The sequence below is a fragment of the Phaseolus vulgaris genome, chromosome 2 (genome assembly GCF_051622355.1).
Source record: "Phaseolus vulgaris cultivar YP4 chromosome 2, ASM5162235v1, whole genome shotgun sequence".
Lineage (NCBI taxonomy): Eukaryota > Viridiplantae > Streptophyta > Magnoliopsida > Fabales > Fabaceae > Phaseolus > Phaseolus vulgaris.
Genome location: NC_143499.1, coordinates 38,943,992 through 38,957,718, shown reverse-complemented (window position 1 = coordinate 38,957,718; position 13,727 = coordinate 38,943,992). Strand labels below are relative to the sequence as shown.

General features: G+C 31.8%; 2 protein-coding genes across 5 annotated transcripts; one reads left to right on the top strand and one right to left on the bottom strand.

The window, feature by feature from the left end:
- Positions 1–5,590: 5,590 nt before the first annotated feature.
- On the top strand, positions 5,591–8,720 carry LOC137809750 (oligopeptide transporter 4). Its single transcript, XM_068610835.2, has 6 exons — positions 5,591–6,094; positions 6,180–6,277; positions 6,407–6,970; positions 7,063–7,315; positions 7,761–7,943; positions 8,052–8,720. Exons 1-6 carry the CDS (start codon positions 5,591–5,593, stop codon positions 8,664–8,666), a joined length of 2,217 nt encoding a protein of 738 aa, XP_068466936.1. The 3' UTR covers positions 8,667–8,720.
- An 877-nt stretch (positions 8,721–9,597) lies between these two features.
- Positions 9,598–13,305, bottom strand: LOC137811913 (heat shock protein). Of its 4 annotated transcripts, none has more exons than XR_016518708.1 (8): positions 12,948–13,259; positions 12,658–12,759; positions 12,393–12,552; positions 12,124–12,303; positions 11,399–11,478; positions 11,054–11,136; positions 10,144–10,237; positions 9,598–10,041 (listed from the first exon to the last, which is right to left on the bottom strand). XR_016518708.1 is itself a non-coding variant. In XM_068613773.2 (8 exons), the coding sequence occupies exons 1-8, from the start codon at positions 13,214–13,216 to the stop codon at positions 9,952–9,954; spliced, it is 1,113 nt and encodes a 370-aa protein (XP_068469874.1). In that variant the 5' UTR covers positions 13,217–13,305; the 3' UTR covers positions 9,598–9,951. The 4 variants fall into 4 exon arrangements, 1 of the variants encoding a protein (XP_068469874.1); XR_016518710.1 differs by having other exon boundaries at positions 11,399–11,533; positions 12,161–12,303; XR_016518709.1 differs by having other exon boundaries at positions 12,161–12,303.
- Between the last annotated feature and the right edge of the window lie 422 nt (positions 13,306–13,727).

Below are 13,727 nucleotides of genomic sequence, written 5' to 3'. Positions count from 1 at the left end.
AGGCAGATAAGTAAAGGAGACAAAGGATCACCTTATCTAACACCTCTACTGCAAGGAAAAAAAACTCATCAAACTACCATTTATTATGATCAAAAGCATAGTTGAACGGAGAATTGTACTAATCCAACCGACAAACGAGGGGTGAAAACCAAAGCGTGTCAAAACTAATAATAAGAACTTCCAACTCAAAGTGTCAAAGGTTGTATGAATATCAATTTTGTAAGTCACATTACCACCTCTAACCTTTTTAGAAAGCATGTTAATAGCTTCATAAGTAATACCAATGCATTCCTGAATCTTTCTACCCTGCACAAACCCATATTGATTAGGAGAAATGATTATAGCAACCACAAGTGCAAGCCTACTAGTATCTTGGAAATAATCTTAAATTTGAAATTAGCAACAACAATTGACATGTAATCTTTAAGGACTCAGCACCCTGAATCTTAAGAATAAGAGATACCACATTACTATTCATTTCAGGGAGAATCCAATTCTGTTTAAAAAACTGTTAAACAACATTGCAAACATCTTTCCCAATATTGTCACAACAAGAATGATAGAAAACACCACCAAAACCATTAGGACTAGGAGCACTATTACCATTAAGATTAAAAATAACAGTCTTGATTTCCAAAAAAATCATGACATTTAATCAACATCATATTCTCCTCAGATGAAACTAACTCAGGAATATAAGAACCAATAAAATCCACCATATTACTTGTATTCGGAACATTAGGAATAAACTCAACATAAAGATTTTTATAAAAGTCCAAAATATGAACCTCAATGAGTTTAGGATCCTCAGTAACCTCATTATCAATCTGTAGACGATGAACCCCACTAGAATTATTTATCCTTTTGACCACAACATGGAAAAAAATAGTATTTCGATCTCCATCTTTTAACCATAACATCTTAGCCTTTTCTTTCCAAAACAAATATTGATAGTGAGGAGCATGATCAAGCTTTTCCTTAACAATCTTTTCTTGACAGAGAAGCCCATCAATATCAGACAAACTAGCAGTCTCTAATTCTTGTAGAATACCAAGGAGGAGACCCTGCTTAAGAAGAACTGCATTGTGAACATTAACAAAAGAATTTTTATTCCAGTCTCGGTGTTCAATTTTCAACCTTTTTAACTTATGTTGCAAAATAAACATAGGACAACCAACAACCTTTTTAGCCTAAGAATCATGAATAAGCTTTAGACATGAAGTGTCCTAAAGCCACATAGAAAAGAAAAATGGTTAACCTTCCTCAAAGAATTACTAGCAAGACTAGCAAGAATAGGGGAATAATCAGTACAACTTTTAACAAGAACCTGATAAGTACAAGAATCTTATTCATCCAGACACACTCCATTACATAAAACTCTATTCAGTCTTCTATGAATTTTATGCAACCCTCTCCTTCCATTACAAGATCCAGTAAACGACATACAAGAAAGATCATTAGTATTAACCCAATTAAGGAATTAATCATAAGAAACCTGATTAGGAGTCCCCCTTTACAATCATCCGCTGAGATCACAATATTAAAATCTCCTAGAATACACCAATGCCTTGTGAAGGAACTAAGTTCCCTTCACAAAAACTGTCTAGCCAAGTATGTGTTAGCACCATAAACTCAAGCAAAACTAAAACATTTATCATATAGAAGACAAGTTACAAAAATAAATTGATCATTGACCAAGAAATCTTGGACAAGATTAGAAACCGACAAACACCAAAGCTTAACACCTTTATTGACAATAAGAGATGTATCCACCAAATGCATATTAACAGATTTGAAAAGGACGTCGAAAACATTAGTGTACGACATCATAGGTTCAACAAGAAAAACTAGGAGGGGTTTATGTAGTTTAAGTAAACTAATCAACATCTCCACAATTTTGTGATTTCTCAGACCTCTAACATTCCAAATAAATGAAGAGACCTTTATTACGAAATTGTAGAGAGAACTGCCTTAGGAGTTTTTTGAATTTATATTTTAATTTAATATAATTCATAATATTTATTTAAAATAGTATGAATGTTATGTAAGTGTGATTGCAAGGTTTTCTTTGAGATTTAACCTAAACAAAGAGTTTCTTCCCTTCTGATTTTTAATTATTGAATTACATTCTAGGATTTAGGATATATTTATAGTGTAAAAGTCATACTAAAGTCACGATTTTAAATTTGGGTTTTAAAAGATATTTTTAATGGAGTATAACACTAGATTTGAGATCTATAATTTTAAATAAGACCTTTCAGCTTATAGGAATATTTTTTTTTATTAAGAACAACTCATAATAAAAAAAAAATTAAAATGAAATATTTTAAAATTAAAGTGCAAATTACATAACATCTAAGCATGATAACATTGTGACTAAATTACCTATCTAGCACCATTTACACTTTTATTTTCCCATCTAGCACCCTTTTGTTTTTATTTCACTATCTAGCACTCTTTTGTTTTTATTTCCCTATCTAGCACCCTTTTATTTTTTATTTCCCTATCTAGCACCATTTAAAAAATAAATAAATAAAATAATATTTTTTTTTTTATAATTTTAATTTTGAATGCATTAAAAAAATAATCTTTTTAATGTTTAAAATAGTTAGAAATATAATTAATGAATAAAGAAATGAGTTTTTACAAAATAAAAATAAAAAAGTAATAAATTAAAAATGTTTAGTTTAAAATTATTTTTTTAAGAATGAAGAAAATAAAAAAAATTAAACTCTACAACAACATAAAAGTTGAATCTATAAACATAAATTAGTATTTATTTTTATTATTATTGATGATGTAATCATATTAATTTAAAGTAAAAAATACATGACATAATTATAAAAAAACCAAAGTCAATTAATTATATTTCTAATTATTTTAAACATTATAAATATTTATTTTTTAATGCATTCAAAATTAAAATTATCAAAAAAAGAATAATTGATTATTTATTTATTTATTTTTGAAATGGTGCTAGATAGGGAAATAAAAAATAAAAGAGTGTTAGATAGAGAAATAAAAACAAAAGGATGATAGATAAGAAAATAAAAGTGTAAATGGTGCTAAATAGAAAATTGAGCCTAGTGTTGCATTGAATAGACATGAAGTATTAAAGAAGAGGGAGCATATTGATACCTATAACAAGTAAATTAACACCCATATTATGATATGCATTAAAAATGGCTTTATTCACAACTAGATCAAGAGTAGTTATATTGTTATACTTTACAGAAGAAAAAAATTTAATAAAACTAAATTAATGTATTTACATCTTAGTAGAATGCATGGTGTGATTAGTGGATAAGAAATTAAAATTTTAACACCCATCGTTATCTTGATACATAATAATGCCTAGTTAAAATTCTCACACCTAAACTTCCATTTTTTATTTTATTTTTTTATCAGCACACCTAAACTTCCATGCTTTCATCATATTTGTAACACTAAATTAATGTATTTAAATTTTAATAGCAATTCCTATTAAATAATAATTGAAGTTAAAATATTGAGAACAATCCTCCTAAGTGAGATTTTACATTGAATCAATATTTTTAACGAGTGCAGTGCATCAAGCTTAAATAAATAAGAAATTAGGTAAACAGGTGGGAGTTTTTAATTAGAAAATAAAATAAAGTTTATTTAACACATTAAATAATAAAAACAACTATTCTGTTTTCTTTAAATATTATATTATAATAAAATGTAATAATTTATTTAAGTGTCAAGTAACTTTAACCAGAATTCAGTTTTTTAACTCCAAATATTCAAATTCACATTCTTATGCTCAGTAGATTTATGATAGGTTGAAATGTACGTTATTTTATACGAAAATGATAGTTGACATTTTTTTAGAGCTGTACTATGATTCAGAAATAAATATTAAGAATTGTAATATAATTGTATAAAAAATGGTGAGTTATAATCGTATCATTATCCTATTTTATACCAATATATATAACTATATATATTATATTATTTTCTTTATACTTATCATTGTTATTATTATCATCTATTATAAAACTTTATTATTAAAAAAGTTGTTAATATTTTATTATAGTCATTAAATTATTATTTAAGAAAAAGGTAGTTATAAAAAAAGATAATTTTCTGTAAACAATAATAGAATTGTAGTAACTGAAAAAACAAATGAAGTAGAGTTGTTCATGATAGATAAGTCCTAAGTGTCTCGGAATAGCATCTGGCGCTCATATCATACCTTTCCAAAAGCAAAATGATAGTTTGAAAACCATATTGTTTGAATTTAGAAATAAATATAAATAATAAATGATAAATTTATAACTTAGTAATATAAAAAATATTAAAATAATAATATTAGGACTTATAATGTTGGAGTTGTTAATTGATCATTACACTTTCCAAAAACACAAACAAAAATGACAACCTTAATATTTTTAAAGTAAAAAAAAAATCTGTGACTGAATTCTTTATATCACAATTTACATTATTTTTTTTTCTGTCTACCATCATTTTATTTTTATTTCTCTATCTAGCACAATTTTAAAAGTAAAAAAAAATAAATTAAAAAAATTAATAATTTTAATCTTGAATACATTAAAAAAATAAATTTAATGTTTAAAATAGTTATTAATGAATAAATAAATGGGATTTTTACAAAATAAAAAAGTAATAAATTAAAAATGTGTAGTTTAATATTTTCTAAATGAAGGAAATAAAAAATTAAACCTTACACCAACATAAAAGTTGAATATATAAACATAAATTAATATTTATTTTTATTATTATTGATGATGTAATTATGTTAATTTCAAGTAAAAAATATAGGACATAATTATAAAAATTCAAAGTCAATTAGTATTAATTAGTAGTGAAGATAATATTAAAGTGTCTACTCATTTTTAAGCATTAAATATAACATTTGCATTAGTTTGTTTTTTTATAACATTTGCATTAGTTTGTTTTTTTTAGTAGACACTTCAATATTATATATATGTGTCCACTACTAATGAATACTAATTGACTTTGATTTTTTATAATTATGTCTTGTATATTTTTACTTGAAATTAACATGATTAAATCATCAAATAATAAATAAATACTAATTTTGTTTATAGATTCAATTTTTGTGTTGTTGTAGGGTTTAATTTTTTATTTTTTCCATTCTTAAAAAAATTTTAAACTAAACATTTTTAATTTATTAGTTTTTTATTTTTATTTTGTAAAAACTCATTTTTTTATTCATTAATATCATTTTAAACATTAAAAATATTTATTTTTTTAATATATTTAAAATTAAAATTATTAATTTTTTTAATTTATTAATTTTTGTTTTTTACTTTTAAGATAGTGCTAGATAGGGAAATAAAAATAAAAAAGTGCTAAATATTAAAATAAAAACAAAATGATGCTAGATGAGAGAAATAAAAGTGTAAATAATATTATACGTAGGTTAGTGAGTTACGAGTATAAATCCATTGAACCCAATATTATCCGTTAAGTGTAACAGCTTAAACAATTACTTAATTACTTAATTAATGAGTTAATAATAGTTAATATATAAAGAGTAGTGAGAAAGTAAGTTTTGAAGAAAAGAAGACGTAGCATAGAAATGGCGGCAGTGAAGAGCGAAGACCCAGAAAAGGCATGCGTGGAAGAAGATGAGGAAGAAGAGTCTCCCATAGAGGAAGTGAGATTAACGGTGAGGAACACGGATGACCCGAACCAACCGGTATGGACCTTCCGAATGTGGTTCCTGGGTTTGCTCTCATGCTCCCTCTTGTCCTTCCTCAACCAGTTCTTCGCCTACCGAACCGAGCCACTCGTCATCACTCAGATCACCGTGCAGGTGGCCATGCTCCCCATTGGCCACCTCATGGCCAAGCTCCTCCCCACCACCACTTTCCGGATCCCCGGGTTCGGGTCCAAGCGGTTCTCCTTCAACCCGGGGCCCTTCAACATGAAGGAGCACGTCCTCGTCACCATATTCGCCAATGCAGGTAGCGCGTTCGGGAACGGGTCGTCCTACGCGGTGAGCATCATAAACATCGTGAAAGCCTTTTATGGGAGGAAAATATCTTTCCTTGCTTCATGGCTCCTCGTCATCACCACTCAGGTAATCATTTAAACCTTTTCTTTAGAAAAAGTACAGTGATCGTGAACGAATATGAACGAGTTGGGTTGGGTGGATGTGAGTGCAGGTGTTGGGATACGGTTGGGCAGGGTTGCTGAAGAAGTATGTGGTGGAGCCTGCCCACATGTGGTGGCCCAGTAGCCTCGTTCAGGTCTCTCTTTTCCGGTATATCTATCTCTTCTATTTCCTTTTCCTTCTCCTTCACTTCTCTTACTATTTCTCCTCTTCCTTTTCATGTGCTTTCATATCTCATGAAGAAAATGGAGTTGTATGATAAACCTTGCTGATATGCAGGGCTATGCATGAGAAAGATGATGGCGGGTTTTCGAGGGCAAAGTTTTTCTTTATTGCACTAGTTTGCAGTTTTATTTGGTATGTGGTCCCTGGATACTTCTTCTCAACGCTCACAAACATATCATGGGTGTGTTGGATATTCTCAAAGTCAGTGACGGCTCAGCAGCTAGGCTCGGGAATGAACGGCTTGGGACTTGGTGCACTCACACTTGACTGGTCTGCTGTAGCATCATTTTTGTTCAGCCCTCTCATCTCACCCTTCTTTGCCATTGTCAACATTTTTGTGGGCTATGCACTGATAGTGTATGCTGTGATTCCTATTGCATACTGGGGCTTTAACATGTACAATGCAAATAGGTTTCCTATTTTCTCATCAGACTTGTTCACATCCAATGGCCAAGAATACAACATATCTGCAATTGTCAATCAAAACTTCGAGCTAGATCTTGACAAGTATAACCAACAAGGTCGAATTAATCTTAGTGTCTTCTTCTCTCTCACTTACGGATTAGGATTTGCCACCATTGCATCCACCCTTACACATGTTGCTTTCTTCCATGGACGGTAAATAATGCTCCCTTATGAATCATTACTCAACCCTATTTGTTATACTTTTAAGACTAAATTTGTTTGGTAACGTTTACTTAAACATGCAGGGAGATTATGGAGCGATATCGTGCTTCAGCAACAGGCAAAGAAGATATCCACACAAAAATGATGAAAAAATACAAAGACATACCTTCTTGGTGGTTTCATGTTATGCTGGGCGTGACGCTTGTGGTTTCTCTCATGCTATGCATCTTTCTAAATGACCAGGTTCAGATGCCGTGGTGGGGACTTGTCTTTGCTTCAGCCTTGGCCTTCGTATTTACACTCCCAGTTAGTGTTATAACTGCTACCACAAACCAGGTTAAAGTCTTGCAACTTTTGCTCCCTTCCCCTTCTAAACAATGTTAATTCATCTTATCCACAAAATGTTGAATTCATATAAAATGCAGTCTCCTGTAGTTCCACTATTTTCAACAAAAAAACTGGCACCTGTACATTATGTCAATTTTATTATATGCACACATCTACAATATACACCAAAAATCAGATACAACTTTTCCTTGTTCCAAATTTGTGATCAAGACACATTTTCTCTGTATCTTAAATAGCATGCTATGCAGACTAAAGCTGACTTGTGTAATGATTGTAGCGGGCACTACAGTGGTGCTATGTGTTGATTTTAAAAAAAGTTAAAAACTCCTTCTGATGATCAGAAACAAATGAGACTTAAGGACTTTTTGAAAGGTTATTTATAGGATTTGAATTTCCAAATTGAAATCTTTTTAATCTCATGCTCTGCCAACAGACACCAGGACTAAATGTTATTACCGAGTATATCTTTGGTATCATTTATCCCGGAAGACCAATAGCAAATGTATGCTTCAAAACCTTTGGTTACATAAGCATGGCTCAGGCTGTCTCCTTCCTTAGCGATTTCAAGCTCGGCCACTACATGAAGATCCCTCCAAGATCAATGTTTTTAGTACAGGTATTTTCATCATGTTTATTTCCTCTCACCTCATACCTTTGTGTCACTCAAAAACAACTTGCACTACACTCATATATTACATGTTTACCTTGTGTTGAACGAATCTAGTTCATTGGTACAATGCTTGCTGGATCCATAAACACTGGTGTAGCATGGTGGTTGCTGAACTCTGTCCATAACATATGCCATAGAGACCTCCTTCCTGAAGACAGTCCCTGGACATGTCCAAGTGATCATGTTTTCTTTGATGCATCAGTTATCTGGGGTTTGGTGGGACCTAGGAGGATCTTCGGTTCTCATGGAAACTACCAAGCATTGAATTGGTTTTTCCTTGGAGGTGCAATAGGACCAATACTAGTTTGGCTATTGCACAAGGCATTCCCGAAGCAGTCATGGATTCCATTGATCAATCTTCCAGTCCTTCTGGGGGCAACTGGAATGATGCCACCAGCAACAGCACTGAACTACAATGCTTGGATTATAATTGGAACTATTTTCAACTTCTTTGTGTTCCGTTACAGGAAGAAGTGGTGGCAGAGATACAACTATGTTCTATCAGCAGCACTTGATGCAGGGGTTGCTTTTATGGCTGTTCTGCTCTACTTTGCAGTAGGCCTGGAAAACAAAAGTATTTCTTGGTGGGGAAATGATGGGGAGCATTGTCCCCTTGCAACTTGCCCTACAGCAAAGGGCATAGTGGTTGATGGCTGCCCTGTATATTAATTCATCACTGCTTCTTTTTATGTTTTTTCCATCACAGCAACACTCATCAATTACTACTCAAAATCATCAATGCATATATATTTCATTTTCTCAGGAAATAGTGTTATTTTTTTTTCAATTAGGTTTCTTCCTTTTGCCTTTAATAGTATCATTTCAAATAAATTGAGAATTGAGAGAGAAAAAAGGTGGTGCTCAGGTCAATTTTGTGTAAATTTCTAAGGCAAAATGGAGCCACATATTTTACACTTTTCCAGAGATTTTAATTTGGATTTTGAAGCTCAACACACCATCAATAGATTACTGCTCGCTTGTTTTGTTCATAAGTTTCTTTCCTATTATTTAATTCTACATTTTTATTTGCTCAGATGATTTTTTACCAAATTAAATATCAAATATTTTAGCTCGATTTTTTTACATTATTCAAAATTAAGATTTGTTTGTGAATATTGCGTTAAAGAAATTCAATAAAAGTAATTTTTTGATTAGATGATAATATATTATTATTTTCCCTTGCTCGGAATATTTCATATTTTGAATTTTTACTTAAATTCTAAATACGATAAAAAAATTACTCAAAACTAGTAACAATCATAATTAAATAATAACACAAAATGTCTAAATAAATACAATAAAAAATCAAATATAAGTTTCTTAGATAAAAAAAAATTGTCATCGTCTTCTAGGTGTGAGTATTCTTTATCATATCTTCAGTTTTACATCCATAGATTTGGATTTTGGAAATTAAAATCCAAAATTAATCCTACCAAAACCCTATACTACTACTCCACTAGCACACGGCATAATATTCACTGTGTTTCCGACGGATTTTAACAATTCTTACAAATTAAAATTTATGATGTTTGAATTATTTGAAAGGGACTTTTGTTGTATTTCATAAGCTAAGATAGTCAATATATTTATCTAAGATGGGTTGAAACTCGAAACATTCTATCAATTGATGATAACCTTCAAAAGGAAGACCCTTCCTTAATAGGATATATCGATTGAAGACTTTTACACATTGAATAGAAGAAACACATTCAACCATAGAGTTTTGTTTTCAAAATTTTGGTATTACAGATGAAGTCAATTCCTGCATGAAGAATTATTGTGGTTCCCTCTATGACGAACCCTTCATCAGCCAATATAACAAACCCACCATTACCAGGGTTGTGGCCAATTCTGCAGTGAGAAGGGCTTCTAGATGCTCCAAATGAAGCTTGTATGCATTGCCATAAGTGTTTAAAAGTATAAGCCAACATTCGAAATTCAAACCCATAAATCATCAAGATGAATTCCCTGTAATCCATTGGTTATACTCATCCATCCTTATTATGAAGGAGCTGGAACTTGGGGAACCACCTCCACCATACGCCTTCAGGTTCCAAGAGCAGAAAATTCATCAATGTGTAGCAAAGTGCTAACAATCAAAAGGTAAGACACAAATGTATCAATGTGTGAAACAAGGAAGCCACACCTTTGCAACTTCAGAGGTATCAGTGGCAGTATCAGTGGTACGCAAGCACATTTTGAGATTATTCCTTTGCACGAATATCACAGCCCCTATTGGCCTGTCAATGATGAATAAACCTAATTCATAAGATTACATAATTCAATAATTCTTTGATAGCAGGCAATCATGGCTATAAGCTTAAAGAATATTTTTTGGATTCTTTACTAAACCACTAAAAACCCGAAACTAAAAGGATGCCGAAGACATACTATGAACTCTCTCCCACAGTTACAATCAGAAGAAAAGATCAACAAATATTTGGAACCAACATAGTATCAATCTCATTGGATTTACCTAGTCCAAGCAATAATCAAGCACAAAATGCTTATCTTCAACATAATAAAGTCTCTTGTATGCATGTGTTAGCATAATATATACAATTTCATGTTAATATGATGAAATAACTAAATTCTGACAGGTGATTAGTGCTAAAGATCCTGCCTCAAGTTCAATGAGAAACGGGAGTATTTGAGAACATCAAATGCATAACACATTTAAGTCGACCGTAGAGACAAGGAACTCATCAGGTCACTACTTTAGGTTATTTTAATTTTCAGTCTAATTATGAGAAGAAATTGCTATTTATTTTATGAAGAATTTGCATTACACATTAGCTCGGTGACTGCACTAATGCCAATGCCATAGTGGAACTCTTGACACAATTTGTTGCCTTTGTTCTTCTGGCAAGAACTTCCACATGTAATTACTATTTGAATCCCCATGCTCAACAAAAATTTCAATAACTAGTGTCAAGCTTTAAATTAAACTTTTCTTTCTCTCAGACAACCACAGGGGAAGATCATTCTGCTACAAGATAATAACATAAAATTAAACATAAATTTGATAAACCTTTCTTTTCAATAAACTACCTCACCTAAGCCCAGTAGCAGCACTTTTTACACTAAGAAGCTTGCCAATTTCATCACTTAAGTTGGAATTCCCATCTGCTCGAACTCCCTACATAGCAATCATGGCAACAAAAAATGATTATAAATCTCAACTGCCAAACTGGGGTGGGGACACCACATCACATGTTGCCATTCAAAATCAATTAATTGGAAAGAATTAGTTATAAATTGAGCATTAAAAAACAGGAGACAAAGTTCACGGCACAAATTTGACTTCCATTCATAATTAACAAACAACAAAAACTTAAAGAAATACAAATTATGGCATATTAGTAACAACTGAAACTGAGATGAATGTATACTGAAATTACCAGGCACTCTCCATAAAATCCTCTACCCAGTCGAACCCTGAATACCTTTTCCAGCAATTTGCTTGCAGCATTTTGGCGAGCTGAAAGATATGAATATCCTTTAGCAATTAAACCTTCAGCACTTAATTCCAGCAACTGTAATGAGGATAGTTTTAAAGAACAGAACAATTTCAGCAAAGCCAGGATAACTAAAAAAAGAGAGAAATTGACGATAACTTAGACAAAGAATAGTAAAGAAGCTTTTACTTTTTGAAATATTACACAACACGGCTTATAAAAGCAAGGAAGCAACATAGTAGATGGTGCTATGACAGGTACTATTAGTGTATCTGTGACTGTAAGAGAAAATTCTGAATTTGTATTAGTCATGTCATGTTCACTTCAAACAACCAATTAACTAATCAAAATTTATTTTTTTCCCTTTTCATGCAGGAGATAGATAAATGACAAAATTGACAAAAAAAATGGAAATGCATGTTTATAATCCGTACCACAGAGAATAATAGTTCTTAAATTGCTATTGAAAAAAATTCATTTTAATTAGCTCGGTCGAGCTATTTGACATGGCCTAAGTAAACTATATACTCTTGAGGAATAAGAAAATACTATGGATTAATACACTTGTTTCTTAATCCATTTTATCTTAATTAAACTCCAAATTTTCACTCAACAGAAGCAACAAAGAAGAAAACACAGAAATAATCTTAAAAGAAGCACAGTCATGCCTGATTAAACATGTATGGATTAGAAATGCAGCTAAACCTTGATCGCCATTCACTCAGTCCAACATTAAAGATCCTAATGTCAGGCAAGCTCCATCGGCGAAGATCTCCATCCTCAATATACTTCAGAATTTGCTCCACTCGGCCTTTGTCTTTTGAGTCCACCAAAGATGGAGCCTGGTCCTTAAGGAAATTCAGGCATCTTTCAAAATTTCAGCCATGGTTGCATGAGATTCTGGAGAATTAAAGCACATAACTTATATTTTACTTACGTCAGAAATATTAACATCCAAATGTTTGCCAGCAAAGTACTCATAAACAGCTTTGGAGCTACTCTTCTCAAGATTTACATTAATCATAATATTCTCAGGGCAAACATTGGCAGGGGGAATATCTCTAAGAACGGATTTCCGATGATCAAACCCAATAATCCTAGATAGATAAAAAAAAACAATTATATTAATAGGCAATAAAAAGAACTATACAAAATCTATATAGTACCAGCATTAAAACAGTACCAAGGGAAATTAACCCTACTTGCATTTTGATTTACGGGAAAGGTCGAAGAGGAATTCCTTGGGAGGAATAAAGTCAAGTAGATAACATGTCTCAAGGCCATTAGTGCACAAATCTTCAACCCTGTTGTCACAAATAAAGATCATGAATAGATGATTCAAAAACCAAAACTTTGCAGCACCCCATCTCAAGTTTTCAAGCTCTAGGTGATGTAAAGCACAGAAAGTAGAACTTCAAATGCTCAACAACAGGAAACACAAAACCCCATTACAAAAAGAAAGGAAATTTATAGAGTGGAAGAAGAAGGGAACCTGAAAGCGAGAGAGGGGACCGCCGAGAAGGGCAGTATGAGGGATGGGAGATTGTGGCGAGTGTGGAAGAGGTGAGCAAAGAGAGCGGAGAATGCCCCAGAAAAGGAAGGGTAATTGTAGAGAACTATGTTAGGAACTCTGTCTTCTGAAGCTTTTGCTATGGCTTCCAACGCCGCGTCTGAACGCAGGCTCCTACTGCTTCTCCTAACCCACACAGTCACAGAGAGAGGGAAGCTCCTCCTTCCCCCATTTCCGAACCACCATTTCATTTGAATGGTTCTTTTAGTTTTTCCTTTCAATTGTTCAGTTTTAACACCTTGTTTTGTTTCCTAGAGAAATTAATAAAGGGGATTAAATTTTTACACTGTAGCCTACTGAATCTATATCATAATCAAGGTTGAAATGATTTTTCAATTTTTAAAAAATAACTTTTTTATATTTTACATTACTCATTCCTTTTGAACATGTGTTGTTACATATAATCATTAAAAGAAAATTTAATCCTTAAATATATATAATATTATATTTTAATAATAACATAGACTACTCTATTTTTTTTTTAATGATATGTTATTTCAGTTAGTTTCTAACTTTTTTTTAAACACTATTGCAAAAGCTTGTTTGATATAATACTTGTTAATCAAATTTACAATTTACCATTTATTATCACATATAAGGGTAAGATAAATATTTCATGGTAGTGAGTAGGGTATAAGTGCAGGTTCTATAATCCTCGTACGTGTTCACAAATGGGTAAAAAAACTCGCACTTGTGGGTTTT

Excerpts from the sequence above, each read along its gene's own strand:
- LOC137809750 (XM_068610835.2), top strand. The coding sequence starts at position 5,591 with ATGGCGGCAGTGAAGAGCGAAGACCCAGAAAAGGCATGCGTGGAAGAA. Across the intron at positions 6,971-7,062 it reads GTTGCTTTCTTCCATGGACG|GGAGATTATGGAGCGATATC; the intron begins GTAAATAATGCT and ends TTAAACATGCAG. Across the intron at positions 7,944-8,051 it reads GATCAATGTTTTTAGTACAG|TTCATTGGTACAATGCTTGC; the intron begins GTATTTTCATCA and ends GAACGAATCTAG.
- LOC137811913 (XM_068613773.2), bottom strand. The coding sequence starts at position 13,216 with ATGAAATGGTGGTTCGGAAATGGGGGAAGGAGGAGCTTCCCTCTCTCT. Across the intron at positions 12,760-12,947 it reads GTCCCCTCTCTCGCTTTCAG|GGTTGAAGATTTGTGCACTA; the intron begins GTTCCCTTCTTC and ends TTGTGACAACAG. Across the intron at positions 12,304-12,392 it reads TGGATGTTAATATTTCTGAC|GACCAGGCTCCATCTTTGGT; the intron begins GTAAGTAAAATA and ends AATTTCCTTAAG.